General features: G+C 42.7%; 1 protein-coding gene across 1 annotated transcript in view; it reads left to right on the forward strand.

Moving 5' to 3' along the window:
- The window catches only part of MYO9A (myosin IXA), a 324,407-nt gene that overhangs the window by 165,373 nt on the left and 132,217 nt on the right, over nucleotides 1-26,817 (forward strand). Inside the window, 5 exon segments of the mRNA XM_029575878.1 lie at nucleotides 2,716-2,850; nucleotides 4,766-4,887; nucleotides 7,366-7,507; nucleotides 11,239-11,434; nucleotides 21,221-21,340. Coding sequence (XP_029431738.1) covers nucleotides 2,716-2,850; nucleotides 4,766-4,887; nucleotides 7,366-7,507; nucleotides 11,239-11,434; nucleotides 21,221-21,340 — 715 coding nt within the window.

Raw genomic sequence — 26,817 nt, forward strand, 5'->3', positions numbered from 1 at the left:
AATTGCCTTGCTTTTTGGGTTAGTGCCCGTGGTTACCAGCTAACTCCATTTGTTGACTTGTTTCCAATAGAGAAAAATATCTCCAGTGTTTAATGATGTACTTGTACACAAAAGATCACATAGCGAATATGGTCGTAGCCATGTGCAAATTAGGCGGCATGAAATATTCATACAGCAACTTGTTTTTATTTTCTTTAGTTTTGTTTTTTTACAGTGGGAAGTTTAAACCTCCTGGTTTGGCCCAATCAGTTTGGTGTCTGTAGTGGGGTTTGACAGTAGGACGTTCCTGCCCCCCCCCCCCCATTATACCGTTTCTCGGTTTTGTCCAAAGGGGCAAGAAGGAACAGCCTTCCACTCGTAAGTTAGACCTTACATTAGATCTTAGGTAAAGGACTGAGAAGCAGTCAGTCGGGCATAAATCTGTTTAGGGCAAAATCCTTTTGGTGAGATTTTTTTGTTTTTAATTTGTTTAAAACATTTTTATATCCCTCCTCTTCCATATCTTATGTACATGGTGAATTCCAATCACAACATTTAACAGTAAAAAATTATATAAAACAAAATAACAATAAACGAAGTCAAAACATATAAAGATTTCCATCCTTCTGGTTCTAGGGAAAATGTTTGTTAATGTGGTTTATTTAATCTTTGCAAGCTGTGATACATTTTGTTAGATCAGCAAAAAAGGATGTTGCAGTTTATGAGCATTTAATAGCACCCGGGTCCCTTCTTCAGATGTTAATGCAGTGATGACGACAAGCCTTGCACTCAGGAGTACACAAGAGAAGAGATTTGTGGTTTTGCTGCCTTGGATCACGTCTTCGCTATATTCTATTTCAGTCGGATTTCCAAAAATCTGCAAGCTTCTCTTTGAGCTCTTACAGAGCAGTGATTTTCTGCGTGCTAGGCCCACTGTTTCCTTCGTAAGTGTAAGTGATTAATAAATATTAAAGAAATTAGTCCTTTAAGCAGAGGGTGGGGAGACTTGACTATATCTTGCACTGGGGCAATGAATTTCAAGCTCTCTGTATTGGGACAGAGTCCGTGGGCACCTTTGAACCTACGCATTCTACACTGATTTTCAAAGCGAAAGTGCATGCGGACTTTCACTTTGAACCTTGCCAAGAGTACAAAGCACTTGACGTTTTCCCCTGCTTTTCTTGTGGCCGTTATTTTTTTTCATGGAAAAACTCCCATAAGAATTGAAAACACATTCTTCCTTCCCCCAACTGAAACATGTCCCTAGGAATGCTGCAGTTCAACGCAGCTAAAAGTGATTGCACTGTGACTGAAGGAGGTTAGCTTTCAGACGGAGGATTAACAGGAGTAAACTGCTTTGTATCCACGTAAAACACTTTGAGAAGGGTCCTTGTGATGGACGGAGATTGCAGGCTTATTGAGTTATGGGGCCTTTGAAAGATGAATTTAGCAAAGCTTCTGTTCATTTCGCAGATGACTGTCTCCATGCTTGAGGTCAGGCAGGGGAGGATAAGAACCTGACCTAGAAGGGCCTAATTGGTGGTAGTTGTAATTAGCAGTGATTACTTCAGCGCGCAAGCTGGGAGGTCCAGGGCTTTCTGGGTTATCTTCTTTATATAAAATTTCAGAGTAGAAAGTTTCTGTGTAAGATAGTGCAGGAATTCCAGATTAACCAGTTGGTATCATTCTTTCAATATTTTCCTCATGCCCACAAAGCAAATGCTACCTCAAGATTGTAAAAAGGTTCTCATCTTTTCTCTGTAGGCTCCTTAGAAAGCCCATCTAGGTTTCCATTTCTTTGGATTCCAATAAGTCTGTCTTTCATGTGGCTAAGGATACAATTTCCAGTTGGGGTACAGACTTCTGTTTTCCTTGCTATGCCTTGACAAGTGTGACCTTGAAAGGGCCCTTCAGAATCCAAGCTGTTAGGATGATGGCAGAGTCGCCCCCTTTGAGGAGATCAGTAAAGCAGCAATGTGGAGTTCTAGACGCCTGGTCACACAACACTGTTGCTAATCTTGGCATTTTGTCAGACTCTGTGGGACCAAATTAACATTTTGGGGGGAGTACAATATTTTTAAATGTGGCATCCTTTCCCAAAAGCTTTACTTTCCTGTGCTAAAAAAACACTGGAACTTTTGGCTTCATCTTTAAACTTAGCATTCTTGAACTATTTTTTTTTTCTGCGGAATGCTCTGGAACTCCAGGGTTTGAGAAGATGGTGGTTCATTGGTCCAGTTCATAGATTAACCAGCTAAAAGGTTATCTTATCCACGTGACTCTAGTCAGACTCCTTACATTTTGAGAAGGGCTAAATAGGTGTAATTGTTCTTTGAAGATAGAGTCGCGCAATCCGCTCCTTTTGAGAGCAGTCAATTTCCTTTTTCCATCTGCTGACATAAAAGAGCTGAGGCTGTTGGGTTTTCAAGGGCTGTAAACCACCTTACAGCTCTAGAGCTTCTTGAAATGTCTAGTGTTTAGGAGCTCCTCTCAAGTCTGCAAGTGATAAGGGATGTAACCCATTAGTATAACTCTTCAGATGTTGTCTACAGAAATGACCAATTACAGGTGAGTAAATACTTTTCCTGCTCTGTACCGTCATCTATCACTTTTCCTCCTACGGTTCTGTGCACAAAGTACTCTGCTCTGTAACCTCACTGCATTCCACGTTGTACCCAGTGACTGGCAGTTCTGCAGTGTAACCTCAGTGGGTGTGATTGCTCTGTCCTCTTGCAGACGTTGTCTATTGGAGTGCTGGACATCTTCGGGTTTGAGGATTATGAAAACAACAGCTTTGAGCAGTTCTGTATTAACTTTGCAAATGAACGGCTGCAGTACTATTTCAACCAGCACATCTTCAAGCTTGAGCAGGTAAGTCTTGTTCCATTCCCAGGATAATTCTGGACAAGAATGCACACATGATCCTGCTGTATGCAATTTTTGTAAAAATAATTTTCTTGAAAGACTTTCTGTAGCTAGTGATATGCCCCTTTTTCTTGAATAGTATGGGGTGGGGGGTGGGTTTCACCTTAGATTCCAGCTTAATATGTACAATATATATTACTTGTTCATAACTGGGGGAAAGGGTTATTATTTTTCTGTTTTCAATAATGTTCTCGTCATTTTCCTTTCAGTATCCTTGGTCATGATTCATTTCTGCCCCCAAGACTGATTTGGTCTGTCACCTTTTTTACCCCATGACTGTTTCCAGCACTTCATTATTAAGCATGGCTCTTTTGCCTTCGGGGACAGGCTTGCAAAAGATGGATTACTTTGTCATTTCACCAAACCTGTTTGTGCAACTATTTTCTTGAGTCATTCCATTCATTATTGGCTGTTTTGTGAAGGGGATTACAGCCCTATAGTTTTCTCTCAATTTACACACATTTGAAGGCAGTGTGAGAGAGAAGAGGAATGGAGAGAATGTGTCTTGTACTATTAAGCTGCAGGGAATATTGGAACTGCTGTGGTAGAGAATGGTTGTTTCAGATGAATGAGATGCAAAGGGCAGAAAATCTATTTTGTGTTGTCTCCGTGCATTCTGTCATGTTCCGTGGTCTACTGGAATCAGAACAGCAATTTTTTTAGGTGGAACCATTAATGACATTCACAGCACCAACCTCTTCCCACAGGATAGTGGATTTCAGACAAGAAAGTTTTCAGCCAGCATAGGGGGAAAAAGGGTAAAAGAGACGAATGTAGATTCTGTAAAGCAAAACTAGAAACAGTTACACACCTCGTTGCTGAATGTCAAGGCTTGATGTCAGAAGGCCTGGATACTGAAAGGCCTAATAAGATGGCATATCTCATCCATGGACATTGCACAAACATTATAACATCATTATACCAGAAAAGCACTGGGAGCCCGACTCGTAGGGAACGGTGATTACCTGGGACATCCCCATCCCAACAGATAAATGCTTGATGCAAGAAAACTAGATATAATGGTAAAGGAGAGAGGCATAAGAACTGCATTGCTGATAGCAATACAAGCAACTATTCTGTAGACTAAAATGGAGAGAGAGAGAAGATCCTCAAGTATTAAATGATACAATCAGAGACCAAAAAAAAATGTAGTAGAAAGATACAGAAATAGTCCCAATGGTGTGGGGTGCCACTGGCCTGAATAAAAATAATTTCCCGGCACATCCAGACCTGTTGCATGTGCATATAACATTTTATGAACTCCACAAGGAAGTGCTCTTTGGCATAATGCAAGAATTAAGAAGGGCATCAGTGAATGTGAGAGACTGAGGTCCCTCTCAGCATACTCTGGCTTATGAGTGAGACTCACTCCTGTCAAGGTGTGCTGAACATGAACCCATTTGGAGACATTACTTCTCTTATCCTTGGGTGGCATGGCTGTTTTCTTACCTAACAGGGCCTCCACAGCATCTGCTTCAGTACTCGTGCACCGTGGATTTCTTCACACCCGTCAATCCTGTGAAACTCATACATCATCTGCATCCTTCACTCCATGCCCAAGCAGGCTGTCTCACAATGTTCTCCTTTCATTTGTGTTCTAACAAGAAAGAGTTTATCATTTTAATTCTTCCAGAAGTTGTGAATTTAACATTTGAGGGGGGAAAACTGAGATTTTTATTTCTATTTTCTGTTTCTTTTGTTTCTATGTCTATATTTTGTTTTCTTCTCTCTTGGTGCTGCTGCTGTGGGATGAAGATTTAGTGTGGCTGTTTTTCCAAGTAAACAATATTTTGGTCTGGATTTCAATCAAGTAAAATGTGTTTGGTGATGTGTGTGTGTGTGTGTGGTTTTTTTTCCCTAGGAGGAATACAGAGCAGAAGGCATTAGCTGGCACAATATTTCCTACATCGACAACAGCAGCTGCATCAACCTGATCAGCAGAAAACCAACAGGCCTGCTCCAGCTTTTGGATGAGGAGAGCAAGTGAGTGTCTTCTGCAATTCCTGCACTTGTCTCCATTCTTCTTGTTAGCCTCTTCTCAGTGATTAAACCATCACTTCCATATTCACATAGAAACATAGTATTGACAGCAGGATGCTGGGCTTGATGGACCCTTGGTCTGACCCAGTATGGCATGTTCTTATGGTACATCCAGTCCCAGCAAACATCTGCTGCGCCGTGCAGGCTACACCCAAGCCTTATATATTAACAAAGCAACATGTTTACTGGGTGAGGCGGCCCCTTGAAAATTCAGGCAATGCTGCTTGATGTGCTTTGCTTTTGAACTTGGCCGTAGAGGCGGTCTTGTGCTTTTTTCCCTTATGTCTGCGTATCAGTACTCCAGCCCGTAAAAATCAGAGCTCAAGTTGGTTGTCCCCTTAATCCAGTTTCCCTTTTACCGCCCACGCTATCAAAGCAGAGAGCAGTTGCGTGAAAAGCATCGAGGCTTATTGGTTAAGGGTAGCAATCCCCATGCATATTGATAAGGTTAGTAACCAACTCTGAGCAGTTCAGCCCCATGCACCCTTTCCTACGTTTCCATCCTTCAGCCCATCCCGTAAAATCCATGGTGCATCCCGGTCTGCAGTGCTACCAAATGATCACACACACACACACACACACACTACAGCGCTGTCTTGTGAAATCCATTTATCAGGGTGTGCAAAAAAGGATTTCATTGCATGCTCCAGGTGTGTTGTGACGTTTGAGCCCAGAGATCAAATGCTTTTAATGCACAGTGTGGATTAGGTTATTGTATTTTCAAGATGTTGAGCCATAAAAATATGTTTTGCTTTTAAAAGTTTTTTTTAAAAAATGGAACTTTTTGCCCCATAATGTATGTTCAGTTAAGTTGAAGCTTCGGTGAGCCTAGAGCATATAGAGATGCTGGCAGATATTAAGGCTTTTTTTTGTCTTTGGATTGTGTCTCATGGTATGTTATACTTCTTATATAATAGTAATAGTTATACTTCTTATATAAAATATTATATTTCTTTATTTATTACCAGTTAAAATATTATCACTTTATTTAGCACTATGTTAAATTGTCAACCAGTTATACTGTTCCATATGTTATACGGTTCCATGTAAAGCTCCGCTATCTGTTGAGCAGTTCTTCGTTTTATGTAAACCGGAGTGATTTGTAGTCCCTACTAGAACTTCGGTATATAAAAATTAAAAATAAATAAATAAATAAAATGTTCACTGTGCACTAATAGCTTCTGATGCACGGTCGTTTAATACCGTCTGCCAAATGGCAGTGTGGTAGTATTCTCAGCCACTTTATAAAAATCAATTATCTTCTGTGCACCTGTCACTGGCCCCCACCAGTAAATCGCACAGGAATGCCCATACAGCATCACAGCTAAGTGATTTCCAGCAGCCGATACAAAACCACATCCTCTGTACACGTATCACGGCGCTGCGTTGCTGTTGAGTGACCGCAGGTGGCTGATTAGTAAAGCCGGCCTTCTGCACATAGAAGAGCAGCCTGTAAGTAAAACGAGCGCTTCGCTGACCCGCAAGAGTCTGTTTCATTACTTCATCACCGCATTGCAGCACAACTTAAGTTAAACACTGTCACTCAGGCCTAAGACTTGCCAGCAGGCGCAGTAGGTTTGTGCCTCAGGTGGCAGAAATCTGGGGGCAGAAGCTGGCTGAAGATCTATTGCCCTCCCCAGCCTCTCTGAATCTCTGCTTCCTGTTCCAGTCCACCATCCCCTACCAGGAGTGGAGGGGTTGAAGCTGGAGCAGGGCAGCCCAGCAAAGACAATCTGTTCTGTTCCCTAATCCAGCTCCTCCTCCTCCTGTGGTGCAGGGATATGTTGGAAGTGGGGGTGGAGCTCTGCAGCTCCTCCTTGCTTGGCACAACACAAAAACTAAATCTGTCCCTGCTGTCACTTTCACTTTGTTACAGGCAAATAAATACAGCATTACTGGCCAGATGTACTGAGGCATTTCTTCTATTTTGTATCTTTGGGGGTATGCTCATTACATCTGTACCTGGGTTAGTGGTGGTGGGACAACCTAAGAAGAGGCTGGATATTCAAATAACAGCTAAGCTGGTATTGGTGGCTGTTCTTATTATTGTGGGACTCGTGGAGCTCACTGTGAAATAAAAAGTGGATTTTGGCTTGGCTACCCAGGAAAATGACAAAGAACCCTCTTGGATAAGGAGTGACAGTCTACAGATGGTCCTGCTATACGGCTGGCAACTGGGATATGTCCTTGGCAGTGTGGACAGTAATAACTGGGCAGACCGGAGGGGCCAGCACATCTTTTTCTGCTGTCCTCTCCGATATTACCCATGTGCTCCGCATATAGCAGAGCGTGGAGCAGGTAGTCCTTTGCTGAATATTCTTAACGATCTTTAATCATCTGCATGTGTAGCAGCTCCTCTCACTGACTGATTTTAGCATTGCATCTACCTTCAGTTTCTTTTTTTGTTCTTTTTCTGTTCAGTTTTCCACAAGCCACAAACCAGACGCTGCTGGATAAGTTTAAACGTCAGCATGAGGGAAACAGTTACATTGACTTCCCGGCCGTAATGGAGCCTGCCTTTATCATAAAGCACTACGCAGGGAAAGTGAAGTACGGCGTGAAGGTCAGTAACGTGCGGCTCCTCCGGAACATGATGTCACCAGAGCCCTGGCACTGCGGTGACCTGTTAACAGAAACTGATGGCCCCTGAAGCTTCCATTAGCTCTAATGAGCTGGGCATCAGCATTACCCTGTCACAAGTTTGCATTTTGCATGTCTGCTTGTTAAGTTTCATGTCTGGGGGGGGGAGTGGAAAGGTCAGATGACTTCTGTATTTCAGAAAGCATCACACAGGAAACAATTGGGGGGAAAGGTACACGAGCTCTGTCAGAGCTTAATGCACGCAAGCTGGCTGTGTATGCTTACGTGCAGTATACCAGCATTATAGCCTCACCAGAGAGATGCTGAACTTATTCTGGTATAATATCTATATTATATTATATGCTGGTATAATATCTATTATTATACCAGAGAGATGCTGTTCAAGGATGGATTTATGTGCATCAGTTGAATTTTGAAAAGCTATGTGCATGAACGTCAGGCCGTTTATATGCATAACGTTTGCAGTGGGTAAAGTTGCGCGTGTATATTTAGCCACCTAACCCACTGTTCAAAGCCTGTGTGCAGCAGGATCCTGTGTGTGAAAATCCTGTGTGTTTTATGTGTGTTTCGAAGTTTACTTCTGAAAGTTAAAAGTTAGGTATATTATTGAGAATTTACCCGGAATGTATTAAAATAGCTAGTGCCTTGTTTAGGTAAACTTTGAAAGCTGACGTTCAGCAGTATAAACTGTGTTACAGGCCAGAATTGGATCCAAGCAATGTCACTGCTGCATTCTCTTTCCCTTATGTGGCCAAGAAACTACTTTCTGATATGAGCCTTTGTCTTTGAATTTCCTCTTCTGTGGAAGATTTCACCTTCCCTTACTTTATTGAAGACCGTCAAATATTTGGAAGCTTCTGTCATGTCTCCCACCCCATCTCTTCTTTCCTTCAGTGACTAGATTTTAAGCATCTTAAAGCTTTCATTTTAGGGTTTACATTGCTGGCTCTGTATTATTTTAGTAGCCTTTTTCCGACCCATCTCCATTCTCTCAATGTCCCTTAGAAGGTGCAGCCTCCAGAACTGAACACAGTATTGAAGGTCGGACCTTGCAAGTGACCTCTACAGAGGCACTAGAATCTCCTTGTTCCTGTTAATACCTCCACTTGGGCAGTCAAGTGTGCTGTTGGGTTTCCCACTTGCTTTACTACATTGACTGGTTAACTTGAGGGCATCTGAGATCTCTTTCCTGTTTGACAAGTTCCAGTTCTTTACCTTCTAACTGATAAGCAGCAAATGGATTTTTTTTTATCATAAATATAGGACTTTATTCACTTTCTTCATACTAAAGATGATTTTCCAAACCCTTGGCCATTCTTCCATTTTTTTCAAGTCCCCTTTTGCTTTGTATACCCCTTTCAGTGTGTCTGCCCTGTTGCAGATTTTAGTATGATCTGCAAACAAGCTTATTTTTTCCTTCAAGTCCCGTAGTAATGCAGCTGATAGAGGTATTGGAAAGACGGGCTTCCAGTCCCTAAGCCCTGGGGAATCCCCACAGATCACTCTGCCTTCAGTAGAGTGAGCTAATCTCCACCCTCTTCATCCTTACTCTCAGCCAGTTCCTTGCCCAATATAACTTTTTTTTGGTGTTGGCTGCATTTCAGGGACTTTGTACTGAATAGTGTGCTCCTGAGTACCTATTTACTAAGCTATAATAAGCCAAATAAAGCGCTGCTTTATGCAAATAACGGGCATTGCCCATCTGTTTTGCATATTATTTGCCTTACAGCAATTAAAATCAGGAGTACTATAAGTAAAAAAAAAAAAAAAATTAACAAGCTGTGTCACATACAGAACAGCTCGTTATTGTGCAAATAGAGCAATGTGACTTGTGCTAAAACTTTACAAGCTGGGCTACTCCTAAAAGTTAATTACCCCTCAAGAAGCTTAGCTGACTTCCTCCAGGGAACATCAGCAGGCTAGCACCCCAGGCTGTGCTCTGAAGGAGCTGATTTAAAGGAGCCACGATATCTTTCAAAGGCCCTCCCCCCAACCCCTCCTCTTAAATTATAATTGGTGGTCCTAGAGGCAGCTCCCCGGACGCCCCCTGCACGTGCCCAGTTCTTAAATAATAATAATAATTTAAAAAAAAAAAAAAGTTACCTGCACCTAATCCCACCCTTGGCCTTCAAGCCTTACCCCTTAGGTGAAAAAGTGTCTGTCCGTCCCCCCCTGTTAGTCAGTGGTTCCCTGGATCCTCTTCAGGCTTACCCTCAAGCCTCTGGGGTCTGGTGGAGGCAGGAGTGCCCCTGCCCCACCAGCACCATCGTGCAGAATGGTGCCAGCTCCTTTGCACTGCTCATCAGGGGTGCAAAGAGAGTTTGGGGAGTTGCCACAAGGAGCACCAATTATATTGTTAAAAGGGAGGTGAGGGGACTCTAAAGGGCACTGTGGCTCCTTTAAACGACAGTGGCCCTAGGATGAAAGGGGTGACGGGGCTGCCATTGGACGTTGCTAAGGCCAGGAACACGCGATGTTCCCAGCCGTGCCAGACAGAACAAGTAAAAACTTCACCAGATTTATGAAACCGTGGCGCTCTGGTATCACAGTTTTGTAAACCCCTCAATGTTTTTATCTGTGGTAACAGCGCTTCCAGTGCTGTTTGTTTTATTATTTATTTGATTTATATTCTGCCTGTCGGACTCTTCCGAGTGAATGCCCTTCAGATACTGTAGGACAGAGGAGTTCAGCATTATTAGTTCCTTTCTGTCTCTTTTGCCTCTTTCCTCAGGCCAGGTGTGAGGTTTGATTCTCTGCCTTGTACTTGAAGAGCTGGCAAGAGGGCAAGGGAATGAAATCAATTTACATTGCACACAGGAGTCTCGGACTGCAGACACAAACAAATGTGAAATGTTTAACTGTAGCTCAGCATTTTTGGAAATTCACCGATTCACTGTAGAGAGGTTTGCTTTCCATTCGAAGGCCCCAGTTTCCTCAGAGGGTCCAGCATGGGCTCTTTTCATGCTTTTACTTCCTAATGCCACCGTAAGTTCCAGTCACGCGCACACACACAGACACACACACACACACATTTCAGAATATAGATTGTGCTTTTTTGTGTCTTTGCTTCTGCTGTCTAGCCCTTCTTTCTGTGTATACTTGCTGCAGCTGACAAGTTCCACCCTCAAGTTATTTTATCTGAGACCAAAGTTGTTCCTAAACACAAATCTTGTTTGCTCTCGGGAATGAATGACTAAGGCCCTAAGTTAGTGGAGCAGGGAAAATGTTTTAAACTGTGCTTGCTTGCCTGCAAAAGGCACATTGATTTTACCTTTATTTAGAATCACCGTTTCACAGCTGTTCAGTGACCCATAGTATTGCCAGAAAACAAATTAGGGTATGTGGGAGTTCAATCACAGATCAGTGTAAGTGGGGTCATTTTCTGTGACCCATAACTAGACCCAGTCAGAGCATAGCACCATTATAAAGGGGAAATGAAGCTGAAAACGCCGTCATATATACAGTTTCCTGTAAGCTGTGTTAGTTTTTATATAATGCTTTACGCATGCAGTGGCAAATTTAGATGTGGTCAACAATGGTTTTCAACTCAGCCAGCCCAGGCCATTGAGGTATGAAGCTTTATATAGCTGCGATATGACCAAAGGATGTACATTTATGATCAAAATATAAGATATGTAGGTATGTATTATTCGGTTTCCATTGTTACTTAGTACTTGCTTTCTTGATTTGTAGGATTTCCGAGAGAAGAATACAGATCACATGCGTCCAGACATTGTAGCGCTCTTGAGGAGTAGCAAAAATGCCTTCATCTGTGGAATGATCGGCATGGATCCTGTTGCAGTTTTTCGCTGGGCAGTCCTAAGAGCCTTCTTCAGAGCCATGTTGGCTTTCAGGCAGGCAGGGAAGCGATATGTCGAGAAGAAAACTGGTAAGCTGATGATTTGTGGGTGAGTTAGCATTTCATCTTTTGATCATCCCTACGTACAAGTCTCTGTTACTTCCTATAAGTTTAACCCACGGTCTCTGGATTCCAACTTGGTAGAATCTGTCTCCCTCACATTTTACCTTCAAGTTCGTCTCTTGCCCAGTGCCCATCTGTGGTAGGCTGGCCAGGGTGGAAGAACAGCCAGATGAAGTCACACCAGGAAACAGTTCCATAGGTTTATTGGGTTGGTAGGCTCATATAAATTCAACTTTTAATGCAGCAAAATAAGCAGGAACAAAAATACTTTCTTGTCAACATCAAAAAGGAAATCCAAAGAATTAGCAAGGCAAACATAGTTACCAATGCGTACAAGTTCTGAGGCAGTTCAGGGGCTTGACAGCCTCTTTCATTTTAACCTGCAAGTTGGACTATCAAACCTTCTGATCATGGGTGTGTCTGGACCTGGGGAGCCTGTTGCTCAGCAACCAGCTCCTCTATTCAGAGTCTTCTCCTGAGGAACAGGAGAGGTGTAAACCTTGGCCTAGCAGGTTTTGGAGTCTAGAGTCTAGGTAGAAAATTGAAATCCAGAACCTCCTGGGTTGCATTCTCAGAAATGCTCCCTGTTTCACAATCAGAACCCCCAGAGACAGGCTGAGCTCCATTAGTCTCAATGCATGGATGAGACGATGGTGCAGAGAAGAGGGCTTTAGATTTGGTAAGAACTGGAGAATATTCTGGAGAAGGGGGAGCCTTTTCCAACCGGATGGGCTCACATTTAATCAAAGTGGAACCTGACTGTTGGCACTAACATTTAAAGGATATAGAACAGATTTTAAACTAGAACATGGGGAAAAGCTGACAGTTGCACAGAAGCCCATGATTCAAGGGAGTTATTTTCCAAGGATACTTGCAAAACAGGGAAGTTAAAATATCCCAGTATGAGATTGTGGTTAAGGCCGAAAGTAGTCCAGATGGATGTAAATAAAGAACACACAGATGTGAATCACTCTAAGCTGTCTGTATCTTCTGCTAATATGCAGATATAAGTAAAAATACAAATAAAAATCATATTTAAAAATGTGAATGCCAGGAGTCTGAATGAAGAGTAGGATTGGTGAGTTAGAATGTATGGCATTATACAAGGATATAGACATAGTAGGCATCTCAGAGAGTGGAAGGAAGCTAACCAAAGGGACACTGTGATACCAATATATAAATTATATCATTGCGACAGGCAAAGTGAATTGGTGGAGGGATGGCATTATATATATAAATATATAAAGGATGGCATAGAGTCAAGCCGGATAAAAGTCCTGTAGGAAACAGAATGCGCTGTTCCTATGGATAGACATTCTATGTGTGACAGGTAAGAATATAGCAGTGAGTGTATACTACCATCCACCTGGCCAAGATGAAGAAACAGACTGTGAAAGGCAAGCTGAAATTAAAAAGACAGATACATTTGTCAACATAATAATAATGTGAGTTTTCAATTACCCTAGTACTGATTGGACATGCTAGAGGGATTAAGTTTCTAGATGCCATTAATGACTGTTTCATGGAGTAGCTGGTCCTGGAACTGATGAGAGGGGGAGCTACTTTAGATCTAGTCCTAATGGAACATACAACTTGGTGCAAGAGTTACAATGAAGGATCACTAAGCAATAGTGATCATAATGGACATAACGTAGAAATCCTCAGCTCAGTGTGGTGAGGAATATTAGAAATAAATGTTAAGAATAGAATATTAGGAATGATCCAAAAAGAAATGGAAAATAAAACAGATATTATATTGCCTCTGTATTGATCCATAGTGCAGCTGCACCTTGAATATTGTGTGCATCCTAAAAAAGACAGCGAAACTAGAAACTGTGTAGAGGAGGGCAACAGAAATGATAAAGGGAATGGAACAGCTTCCCTATGATGAGAGGCTATATAGATTAGGGCTCTTCAATTTGAAAAAAGACAACCAAGAGCGGACTTGATAGAGGTTAATAATATCATGAGTGGGGTAGAATGGGTAAATAAAGGATGTTTGTTTATTCTTTCAAATAATACTAAAACAAGGGGACACGCCATTAAACTAACAACCAGGAGATTGAAAACAAATCATAGAATGTACATTTTCACGCAAAACAGTCAAGCTATGGAATTTGTTGGCAGAAGATGTGATTAAGGCGACTAGTATGGAAGGGTTTAAAAGAAGTTTGGACAAGTTCATGGAGGAAAAGTTAAAACATTATTGGTTGACTAGGGAAAGCTATCACTATCCCTGGGAGTGAGTAACAAGAAATAGATCCACTCTTTGAGATTTGCCAGAAATAGGAAGCTGGACTTGACGGATCTTGGTCTGACCTAGCATGGCATGTCTTATGTTCTTATGACACCCATATAATCTTCCTGTAACAGTGGATAGTACTGCTCACTACCCTGTATACCATCTCACTAAACTTGGCAGTGAAATCAACAAAAGTCACAATTAACTGTTATCGTTCTCCCTTGCCGAGCTTGGAGTGGAGAAGGATGACTGTACCTTTGAACAGTGTTTCACAAAGAAGGATCCATGGAGAATCTGGGGCCATATGGAAACATGTGTAAAGTGCCATTGAATATTGAATGCTATATGCATCCAGTCTGCCCAGTTTCCCTACCTGTTGCAGTACTACCAATTTTACATTTGCTTTCCCTCCATTAAGTATCATACGTGATTACTGTTGCTAGATTACCATGGCTTTCTTTACTGTTGCTGACCTTTGATTGGCTATACCATCCTTTGCGGGTACCTCACTTTTTGTCCTACATGCTGTGTAGTATGAACATGTGTCCTCGCATTGGTCAATTTTACTTCACATAATTTCCACACTGGCATTCTACAGTAAAAGATCTATGTTAATTCAATCTTATATGGCAAGAAGAATGTATGGGAATTCACTGAAAGACTAAAACCTGATAACTACCTCAGGTGCTATTTATTTATTTATGAGTATTTATAGACCGACCTTCCGACACTGAGGGCAGTTTATAGATTAAAACATATACAGCATGGCAAAAAAAACTTAATAATTAAATAATTAAAAGGACATAATAGTCAACTTGAAATGCTTGCATTTTCCAGCACATTATACATTTTTAGGCTTTCTGTTAGATATGTTTGGAAATGGCTTCACATGCAGATAAAGCTGCATGAGGTGTCATCTTTAGATGTGAGAACGTCAGATAACATACTTCGGATTGTGCAGTTGTATGTGTGTATTTCTCACTTGCTGAATGGACTCTGCTTTTGACCCTATACTTCATCACATTTGAAGCATGTGTGTATATCTTCAAAATTGCATATCCTGCTATGTGTTATTCCCTACATTTATTGTAATGATTATATTTATTTTCCAGAATTTAAAAAAAGCTCTTTGAATCCTGACATTTCAACCACAGAATATATTGTAGGCACTTTTGCCTAAAGAGATGCTACTCATTCATGAAAAAGCACACAAATTGGGAAAGCAGTGACCTGTTTCCGCAAAACAGAGATGGATATAGTAATAGACTGTTCCACTGCTGTGAAGAAAGAGGACGCAAAGAACGCTGTTACTGCTATTGTGATCAGTCACCTCAATTTGAGCTAGAACTAGTTATCTTATGGTCTAGAGCAGGGGTGGGCAAACTACGGCCCATCTTTACCGTCCTTCTGGCCTGTGAAGTCTTTTAAAAATAGGATTAGGTGCAGCCTGCCAAGCCTTTCAACACCTGAAGAGGCCTGAAGATTGACCACATTGGATCCCATAACACAATGGTGAAAGAGGATATGCTACAGTGAGGCAGACAATGGAGAAGGCCTACATCAGTAAGGCCACAGCAGATCTCATCTTGCAGCACCAAAGGAGAAGGCCTCCGTCAGCGAGGCTGCCATGGATCCCATCTTGCAGAGACCTAAAGAGAAGGCATGCGTCAGCGAGACTACCTGAAATCCCATCTCACGGGGGCCTAAGGAGATGGCCTGCGTCAGTGCGGCCATCATGGATCCCATCTTACAGCAGCCTAAAGAGAAGGCCTAGGTCAGCGAGGCTGCTGCAGATCCTATCCCATTACAGCTGAAGAAGGGGGTCTGTTGATAGCTAAAGACTATATGTGTGTGTGTGTAAGAATGGGAGCATGTGTGTGTGAGAGAAAGTGGGAGCCTGGTCTGTAAAGGCCTCTATGTGTGAGTGGTAGACAGAGCCTGTATGTGTATGGGGGGTGGCAGGGCACAGCATGTGAGAATGAGAGCTTGTGTGTGTGTGTGAGCAAGTATTTGAGAGTGAGAGAGTATGTGCAAGTGAGAACTTTGTGTGTGTGTGTGAGCATGTGAGAGAGAAGCTTATATGTGCTTGTGGGAGAACATTGGAGAGTATGCTTGTGTTTGGGTGAGCATGAGTGTGTGTATAAGAGTTTGTGTGCGTGTGAGCATATGAGTGAGTATGTATGTGTGTGAAAGCATGTGAAAGTGAGCTTGTGTTTGTATGTGACTGCATGTAAGAGTGAGAGTTTGTATGTGTGTGAGAGCATGTGAGAGAAAGCTTGTGCTGTGTTAAGGGGCTCGTAAGAAAACATGAGCCTGTTTTGGTGTGTGAAGAAGGAAGAGTAGGAGGAAAGAGAAGAAAAAGGAGAGACCTTGAAAAAGGAATTAAGAAAAGACCAACAAAGGAAAAATGTAAAAAAGAGATCACCAGTAATTGGGTAGAAAAAAAAAAGAGCAAACAAAGGTAAAATTAAAAAAAAAATTAAATTTATATATATATATATACACCATCTTTGGGAATGTACATTTCTCATATTTTTGTATTTTGCTTGCTCTTTAGAGTTCCACTGTTTAGAGCAGTGGTTCTCAACCGGTGTGTCACCAAGAACACGCAGATGTGTCGCCACACTTCCCGGTCCCCTGCTGACCCGACAGCTCCCCGGTCCTCCTCCGCCCGGGACTTAAAATGCTGTCAGCCCGGGCAGAACGCGGCAGAACAGCTGGAGTCAGCGGCACTGGCATGGTCTCTTCTTCTTCCCATTCCCCGCGGCCCGGAAGAGGACGTGATGAGCAGCAGGTGCGGGAAGAAGAGACCATGCTAGTGTGGTCAGCGTCTGCCCGAAGAAAAGAGAGGCACAGCTGGAGGAATAAGCAGCGTGGCTCGGAGAAAAATGAAGAAGAACGTCAACCCCCGCGGCCGATGGAACTCCTCCTCTGCGAGGGCTGAAAATAAAGGAGGTTAGGGTTGGGAGGAGGCTGCTGCTGCCGCTAGTTCCGGGGAGGGAGGGAGAGAGAGTGAATGAGCAAGCAAGCATGTGTGTTTGAGAACCTGTGTGTGTGTGTGTGTGTGTGAGTGAGATAGCATGTATGTGAATGATTGAGAGCCTATATATGTGAAAGAGAGTATGTCTGTGATTGAGAGCCTGCCTGTGAGAGAGAGAGAGCATGAATGGAAGTTTACGATTGGGAACCTGTATGTGTAAGTTTGTGATTGAAAACCTGTTTGTGTGAAAGGTTTGGGTGAAACCTGTTTGTATGATTGAGATCCTTTGTGTGTGAGAGAGATCATGTGCATGTATGATTAAGAGCCTGTGTGTATAAGTAAGAGAGAGAGAGCATGTGTGTCTGTGTGCGATTGAGAGCGGGTTTAGGTGAGGGAGCATGTGAGTATGTGATTGAGAGCGTGTGTGTAAATGAGAGAGAGAGAGGACATGTTTGTAAGCATGTGAATGAGAGTCTGTGTGTGAGAGAAAAAGACAGCATGTATGTGTGTGATTGAAAGCCTGTGTGTGTGTGTGTAAGCCTGAAAAGATAGACAGCATGTGTGTATATGTGTAATTAAGAGCCTATATAAGTTAGAGAAAAAGCATGTGTATATGTGAGTGACTGAGAGCATGTGTGTATAGGTGTGTAATTGAGAGCCAGTGTGAGAGAGAGCGCTGGTATGTGACTGAGAGAGAGAGGAGAAAGTTCCAAGCAAACCTCCCCTCCTCCTGCTAATTCAAAACAATTTCAGGACACTTGGATATCAAATGGTCCCAGGTATGCAGAGCAAAAACAATTTTGTATCCTTATTTTTAATTTCTGGGTCTTTGTGTCTGCTATTTTGAAATATTTTATTGGTATCTAGAAATTTTTGATAAGAGTTTTTAATTATTGGATATTCCACTCATCAGCTGTTTCGAAATAATCTGTTCTTTTTGTTAGTATGGTTTTACTGCTACTGATTTTATATTTCTTGATTTATTTTATAAGGATTGGTGATGTTTCTTTTTTCCTTTATTACACTGCATACAGAGACTCTGGCTTGTTGAGGTTCCTAAATCATTTTTGTCTTCATGCTTCTAGTTATGCGTTTTGGTCTCTTTATTCTTTGTTAGGTGAGGGTCAGCACATGTGATTCAGGTGAGGTTTTCTGCTGGCGTGTAGTTTCTGTGTAGGGCTCTATAGCAGCCTGACTTTGTCCGTTTTCCTAATAGGAGGTGTATTGGTGTCTTAAGGCCTGGTGTAATATTTTCAGTGTTGCCTTTTCTTAGGTAAGGTGGTTACTGTTTAAGTGCTGGAAATTGGTGCTGTTTTGGTGTGGGTTGTTTACTATTTATGCAATTTCTGTTCAGACAGAATATGTATCTATTCCTTGTGTCATTTTAAACAATACAAATAATTACCGGACCTTTACTTTTTATTTCCGCCGTGAATTGTAATGAGCAGTGTGTCACACATGTGAGCGTGGCCTGTCAGGTGTGTCACGATGGGAAAAAGGTTGAGAACTACTGGTTTAGAGTATGGTTTTTCGGGCTTTCTAGTTTGATTTTGTTGGCATATTTCTGTTTCTAATTTGTAGCCTCTTATTTCTGTATTAGGTAAGGGTCAGTCTGTGTTCTTCCTGTGTAAATGAGGTGCGGTATTTCTGCTGGTGTGTAGCTTCTCTGAGGGATTGATAACACTCCAGCTTGTTTTGTTATTCCAATACGTGGTGTATTAGAGTTCTGGAGCCTGTGTAATATTTGCATTGCTGCCTTTTCATAAACATATTTGCTGCTGTTCGAGTCCTGAGAGTCAGTGCTGTAATTCTATGGTTTGCTAAAGATTCTAGATGTGTGTTTTTGTTGTTTTTTTTTCTTTTTTTTTTTTTTGCAGGGGTTTGTGTTACAGTTTATAAAGTGTTTAGCAGTGAAGGATTCTGTTTTACTGAAGTGACACCAGAATTTTAATATATATCTAATTGTATGTTGGGTTGTAATGTGAACTGGCCTAATTCTGCTCTGCTTTTTTTTATTGTACTTACGATGTGCTTTTAATGATGAACACCAAAGCCCCCCCCAGGCCCTGTCATGGACAACATTGTATAATGTGGCCCCAGCATAAAAAACATTTTGCCCACCCCTGGTCTAGAGACCAGAGCTCTACTGATCTAAGAGAGGACCTCTCACTGACCAGGCAGTAGATGATATCTTTCCAGAGCTGTTATCTCTCACCACTAGCGGGCGTTCATTGCAGTATAGAGACAGGGGGTGTAATACAGGGCTCCTCTGCTGTGAGCAAAAGAGAGTCTCCCCCTTGGTACAGAAAAGCGAGGGCTAATATACTTCGGCATCAGGGTGGCAGGCATATTACAGCAGCGCAGATCGAGTAGGTGCCCTGAAGAATGCCAAGTACCAGTTCAGAGTCTCCACACTGAAGAAACCCGAGAGATGGCCCAGTGCTGAGTCTCCACGGGAAAGCAAGGAGCAGAGCAGAGAGCAAACTAACTTCATGAGAGAGTGCTTGAAACTTCACTCGGCTTCTCTGTGACTGCTAACGGGGGCAGCACAGGATTGTTTTGTGAGAGCTTTTGCAAGCTGCTTCTTTCCTGTAGAGCTCCCTAAATTGGGGAGGACATTTCAGACCCCTTGAAGGGACAGAGACAGTATTGGTGCGGAGCTGGGAGATGCTCATCTTTTATCTGTCTTCCACCCGCTTCACTTCTTCTCCCTGTCATGGCTTTCTGTTGCTCTCAGCCTCCCTGCCCAGACTGCAGTGAAATCCTTACTTTGCTGATACAACAGTTGTGGTCTCTACATCTAATCAGTCGGAATGTGTCGTCTCTACTTTCTCCCTCCACAGTTTTTCATGTAGACATTTTTTACCCTTTGCGTTCTGCTGCGTTAGTAACCGTGTCCAGCTGCGAAATATCTTTACTGTGGAAGCCCATGTGTTTTGGACACTACTGTTTCTTTGTTTGGGTTCAGTAGTTTGGGGCTTTTCCCCTTATAATCCTGCCAACATAAAAATCTGCTGCTAGCATTTTTGCTGTTAGGCGATGCCATTATGCTCTTCTTAAAATGTTTCTTTTAATTTTTTTTCTAGAAATATGCCTCACCCAATGCCATTCAGCCAATGAAATTGTTCATTTGTCTGAATGTTTTAAGGGATCTCGCAGTTATGAACCATTTTCACTTGCCACTGTGGGAAAGGCTCATACTTTTGCTTATTTAAAAAAAAAAAAAAAAAAAAGTATTATAGTTTGTGCTTTTTTGTTATCCTGAAATAGGTCTCACCTACAGTAATTTATCCTGGACCAAGCGCAGTTTCAATAATGACATACCATGTAGATCCCTGCATATTGATTGCTTATGTCCTGAAAGCTGGCTGTTTATGTCACACTTAACTCATATAAAAGAATGTGTTTTCTTCCATTCAGAATGTTTTTCTTTCCTTTTTAAATTAAATTTCAGATATTTGTACTGTAAGACGAGTTGCTTGTGGCTGCCTTAATAACTGTGTCGTGAACCTCGAGGGTTTATTGTGCCCAGGACACTGTAATTACCCTGATTTACTGTACATTTAATTCCTGTTCTTTTCTAAAAGGGGAATCTTTTATCATCAGACTTGGACATGGGCCACTTGGGGAGAAAGAGTAGAAAGCATTTCCACAAGGTTATTTGTCTGTATGTAGATGTATATACACACGTTCAAATTTCTGTCCTTATTATATCACCCAGCCGTTGTCGCAACAGCCCTTAGCTCAGAGGCTCCCTTCAAAACCCTGTTGGCATGTTCCCTGACCTTGGTCAGTAGATGTCGCTGTTGAGCAGTGACCTGTCCTCCTCCTTTCCGGAAGGACCGCAAACACTGCCTCCACAGTACTGCCAGCCCCTTATCTGCCCAAGAGCAGGAGATCAGTGCGGGATTGGAACCTGGCCCAGCCCTCTGTATCTATTCTTTCAACAGGAAATCTTTGCTTTGCAAGAGAGCTTGTTTTGCTGGGTTCTTTCTTAAATAGATTTTAGAATCTGTCGGATTTTCCACATGCTACTAAGCCATTAGTGTAAAGGAGTAGGGGTGGAATGGAATGAACTGTTTTCACACTCAGCAGCAAGTGTTAACCTTTTGTTAAATCTTAAAAAGAATAAATACAGAATTCCACTAAATTGAAGCTTGCGCCAGAAATATCACTACTAACTTTATAATATTCAAAACAGACCCGGGATAGAGGAGATAAATCATGTGATATTATGATAACCAGGAAGGAGAAAGGTAAAAGTCTGCAATCAGTTACACAAAACCGAGGAGACAAAAAGGGTCTGTGCATCCAGTGGCTTTACACCCATTACATTTGATTTCATGGGCAGTGTTACTTTATGAATTGCACCACCGTGGTCCATTTAAAGGGAAAAAAAAAAACGTTCTCTCCAGTAAAAGTGGGTCACTTGGCAGCACTGTTTTTTCTTCTCTGCGATTTCTGCTTATATAATCTGTCTCTCTCTTTCTCTTGTTTTCTCTCCCTTTGTTCTTTTTATTTTGCTTTCAAGGGCATGATGATGCAGTGCCAGGTGCGGTTTTGAAAAGTGTGGATAGTTTTAGCTTTCTCCATCACCCAGTCCATCAGAGGAGCTTAGAGATTCTGCAGAGATGCAAGGAGGAGAAGTACAGTAAGGCACCATATCCCACAATCCTCTCTGCCATGACACTCACACAACCAGGAAATGGAAACCAAGTGCATGTGGAGGAGAGTAGGAAGCAACCGTTTTATCTGGGCCGTTTTGGCCCATTCACTTCTTTGAAACACCAAATCGGCGATTTTTGGACTCTTTGCCGCTGGAAGTCTCACGGTATCTTTGGCCAGCACAGATCTAGGTCTGATTCTTTAAATTTGAAAAGTGCATTCATTTAAAAGCCAGTACCCTTGACAGTCCTGAAAATGTTGGCTGAGCCCTCACTTCCTGTTACCAGCAGTAGCAATGAACAAAGTATTGAAAAAGAGGAGCAGATCGCTCTCCCAATCAGGAATAAGATCTTAGAGCGTTGGAACCCTTACAGTCACTTTGTTCTCAGTGTTACTGACTGCACCCTCAAGCCTGGGTCATGGCAGTGCCACTAGGTATATAATTGTCAAGCATCATGCGTTGAACCTGCCTCCATTTGACTCCATGTAATTATTCTAGAGACCCCACTCCTGTAGCTGCCTTTATGGTGGCTCTCCTTGAGGAAACAGTATGCTTTTGGAGACAAGTACATAGAAGGGCAAGGTTGACGTACTATATTTGGAGTTTTGTGGGTCTCTGCGAAACATTACAAATGTCCATTTATTTCAGGGTGTCATTTTACTGCCCACTGTTATAAATTGCCCACTGAAATGTTAAAAAGGTAAACCAACTTGCCTTATATCCAGTGCTTTTGCCAATGAATGAATTGGAGTGGCTAGTATCTTTCTATTTTTCCATACTGTGTGTGATGATGTATGTGGCTCATTCTTGCCTACATGATGGCTTCTTTGGAATTTTGCATTGTATTAGCTGCATATATTGAATGGCTGCTCAAAGAGTAGATTTTTCTCTTTTAATGCTGTAACAGCAGTTATAAAATTGATCTTGATGACCCTGTGGAAAAGGGCAGATGCTTTTTTTTTTCAGTCGGTGTGATTCCAATGGGACACTTGCAGTGATGCCGTGAACACTATTGTTTGGTCGGACTTTATGGTGAAATGGGAACAATGCACTTGGTCTCCATTTCCAGCATCTCACTCCTCTGTTTGTTACCTAATCAACTAGATGTGCATGACATGCAGGCCTTCTGCCTGCGGTACTAATTGATATGACTGGGCTCCGGGTGCAGTAGGACAGGAGCACGGCAGCATGGAATGTAACCTCACCTGACACCACCAACTGAACGCATGGACATACCATAATCATGGCTGTGAGCTGCTGCAGGGCGTGGGGTATGATAACCATGTCTGTGTGATAACCATAACCTTGTCCGTGATCCGCTGCAGGGCTTGAGGTAACATAACCCATGTCCGTGGCTTCCTGCAAGGCATAGAAATGCAGTAGCCTCAGCTAGGGAGTAGAGCAGTATTAACATGGCCTTTTTAGCACAGCCTGCAATGAATTCAGGGCCCCGGTTACAGAGGAGCAGCAGGGAATGAAACCCCTTTCTTTCATGTAGCCACACATAAGCCAACTTTGTTTTTATAATTAAATCTATGTCTTAAGCAGGAATAGGGGTGAGCACAGTAGACATGGAATAACTTCTGTACTTGTAGTCAGTGAACGCAATGCGTGGCAGGAGGCAGGGATCCTTACTCCGCTGCTCCGTTTAGGAGGAGGAGGAAGGAAAATGCCCAGAATCATGTCCCCCCAAAGATGCTCTCACAGGAAAACACTCCAGCAATCTTCTTCTCTGTCTTTTAAGCCCTCCAGAATCCAACCTGCTTTCCTTCTCTCTCTCGGCTGAGGGCTTCTGGGACTCCCTGTATCTGTGGAACTGAATTGCTGTAGGCTCGCTCACTTTAGAGAAGTTGGTCATGTTTCGTGTACTCTGCTCTCTGCCAGAGCTCTCAGTTTTTTTTGTTTGTTTGTTTTGGGCTGGCAAGCGGCAAAATTAAATGGAAGCAGGTTTTTACTGGTAGGATTTCTGGAAAAGAGCACGTGGTTGTTGCCGTTGGTTGACCGTGGCTCTGAGCTGCTGTAACGATCCTCCCACCTCGCACTGATTCCTTTCGTATTGATTGCCCTCTGCTGGAGTCGAGTTGCCACTACCATCCTCCGCTGCCAGTTTGCTCAAGGCTTTGTTTGGGTAGCAACTTATTTGCCTCTTGAGAGTGATAATCCTATTCGTGCCTGCCTATTTTCCTCCATAGACTTTAATTGCATAATCCTCACTAGTATCAGAATCCTCACTAGTATCAGAATTCTCACTAATATCAGAATCCTCACTAGTATCAGAAAATGTTAGAACGTTTTAACATTTTTATGTCATTAACCACAAAAGAAAAATCACTCTTATGGGAAAATAATCCAGTTGGAGAGTCAAATATCATGCTCCTTCTTTGTAAGGATCTTTGCTATAAATTGATTGCTGCTTAATTTGGTTTAAAGTTCAAATCCATGCCAAGAGAGGAAAATTCCATTTTCTTACCCCTTTCATTTATTTATTTATTTATTTATTTTTAATTTTTATATACCGGAATTCCTGTATACAATACAAATCAGTCCGGTTTACAGTAAACGAAAAGATTGCCCCAGTCTGGGAGGTCAGACCGGGGTTGATTACATCGAACATTGAACATTGAAAAATAACATGTAACATGTAACGAGAGCTGTTCCGCAGCATGGAGCACATCAGATTATCTTACATGGAACTCGGTGACACACTTTTATACTCCTGTGGAAATTCTGCACAAATAAATAAACAAAATTCTGTGCACATTTTAGAATTGTGCAGATTTTGTTCAAATTACACAATATAATCACTGTCTTTGAGAAATAATTTAAAATGTGATGTGGGGAAAAAAAAAGGTACCGTATTTATTTTTTTGTGCAGAATGTCCCCCATCATAAGGCTCCCTTTCTTCCCCCTCCCCCCCCAACTCTTTCCCCACTAGAGTTTGAACCCCTTTCTACAACTTGCTCATTTCCCTCCCCTGCCTCTCAGTTCTACCTCCTTCCCTTCTCTCTCTTCACCACCCCAGGCTCGGCCTCCTAGCTTTCTCTTCCCCCAGGCTCAAGCATCCCCATTCCAGTTCTTTCTCTCTTCCCCCTCACTCTGTCAGACCTCCCTAGCTTTCTCTCTAGACCCCCCCGAGACTTCCTCCCCAGCTCTCTCACTCTTTGTTCCTCTTCCCCAGCTCGCTCTCTTGCTTTCGGTTCCTCTATCCCCCCCAGTTCTCTGCCTCCCCCACCCCCAAGCTGGCAGTCTTTCAGGCTCTACCCCCGCTGATCCCCTCATCAATCCCAGCAGGCGGGTCAAGGCTGCTACTGCAGCCTCCTCTCTTCCAGCACAGAGGCAGGCCCACACTGCTGCAGCCTCCTCTCCATCCCTTGTGCAGGCCAAGGCAGTTGCCGCTCCTTCCTCGTCCCCACGCCATGTCCTGTAGGGGAATGTGGAATTCTCCCGGGGGTAATGTTACTGCCCCTGCAGCCATGTAATCTGTAGGGAAGAGGAAGCCCTTTTCACTTAGGGGCAGATTTTTTTTTTTATTCCATTTAGGGAATCTAATTTTATTGGGGGACACCCTGTTTTTCTTTCAGTTTTTAGAGCCATGCTTTGAAAAGTTACAAATTATTTCCCACACGGCGACAACTTGCTCTTGGCTGCTGTGTCTGGTTAGTTCATGCAGTGTGTGAGGTCATTGGGGATCTCGGAGCCAAGCAGGCCTGGACTTCGGGCATAGGCAACTGCCTAGGGTGCCAGATTTTGAAGGCGCCAGACACACAGACCAAAGAGGAGCTTGCTCCTGCTTGCTTTAGGGGGTAGTGTGTTGAAACAGCTTCAAAGGGGCTGCCTTGTGCCTATGGGGAACCAAAATCATAAATCCAGCCCTGGAGCCTTCAATCATACCCAGGCTGCGAGAGAGAATTGGGGACCATCTTCCAAACCTGGCTGGAAGATGGTCCAGAGTTATTCCTATGAGCCACAGAAAGAATTTCAAAGCCAGCAGTTTAGACTGAAAAATCTTTAGCCAGGGCAAGGTGCTGTGTGTGCTTTTGGAAATGTTGTCAGAATTTGGAGGATGCAGTTCTTTTTGTAATGAACTTTGATTTCTTTAGTTTAAATACAGTTTTGAGTAAGAAATCCAAAAAGTCAATGCATAGATCATGAGATGCCTGTACGTATAAGGTAGTGCGGGAAGGCCAAGGAGACACAACTTAGAGGCAGAAAGGAAATTTAAATTGATTTTTTGGAAGAACTCATTCGTTTTACTGTCAGAAAATGTTCCATAACGTACGCCTGCTATGTCAGTGAGCATATTTAAACCTAAACCTGATATTTTTATGTGCATATGAGCTATTTTATGACGGAGTAGCTCGCTGCAGAGCCAAGAAGAAAGCTGAGCTAGGCTGATGCCCTTTTCTTTTCAGGCTGAAAAACTATGTACAAGATATTCTAGATGATTTGTAATTATAGCTGGAGAATTACAGTACAATCACCGGCTTTGACAGAGCGGTGTCGCTGCAGAATTGTGCAATTGGGCTGAAATCCAGTTAGGTGTCTCACTTTTATGTGCAGAGGTATAGGAAAAAAAATCATTGTCTTCATTTTTAAACACTTTGAGAGGGAGCATGATTTATTTCGGGTGTTCTAGAGGGCTTTCCTTACCCCGCCCCCAGACAGCTCACGGGCTTGCAGGTTGGAGGGGGGTACTCCTCGCTGGCACGTGCTCTCAGTGCCCGCTCGTTGGTTGTCAGCAGCAGCAGCCTTCGTTCCTGGGCCGGACTACACCACCTCTTCAGCCTGTCCAACCCATGCTGTGGCCCCAAGAGAGTGCGGTGTAGTTTTGTGCAAAGCAGTAGCATTGCGAAATGGACAGCAACTTTAAATTAAATAATCAAGTGCTTGTGGGTGAAGTGCCATGTCTTTTTCATTCATATTACACTGTTACCCCTTACGAACAAGTGTGTACCACTCAAGCTAGCGCCGGCTCGCTTACAGAATGGGGGCAGCTGCAGACGGTGAATTGGCAGGTCAGGCACCTTATAGACGAGGTTGGTTCCTGAGTTACAAAATATGGAGACGTTTGTCCCTGAAAGTCATTTGGAAGGAACCATACCACATAGATATCCGAGCAGCTCGCTGAGAATCACAGGCTTGCCAGGAAGTCCACCTTCCAGCAAATAATACCAGCTTTCCTTTTCTCTTGTAACCAGCTACAGTGCTTAGATAAGTCCTTTCTAATTCAGCAACAAACGAGAGAGGGCTTGCGAAGCCCAGTAACTTCTCTAGAAATGTGGACAGCTCTTGCTGTTTACCCGCAGGTTATCGTCGCCAGCACCAAACATTCCAAGCAGGGCTCACACTGGAGAAAAGAAAATGGTTCTGTGTTTACTGCCGATGTTGAGAACATTGTTCTGGTGTCATTTCAGCCACAAGAAGGTCTCGTGTCTGTTGTATTCATAGCATGCACTGTCAC

The sequence above is a fragment of the Rhinatrema bivittatum genome, chromosome 13, assembly GCF_901001135.1.
Source record: "Rhinatrema bivittatum chromosome 13, aRhiBiv1.1, whole genome shotgun sequence".
NCBI classification, from domain to species: Eukaryota; Metazoa; Chordata; class Amphibia; order Gymnophiona; family Rhinatrematidae; genus Rhinatrema; species Rhinatrema bivittatum.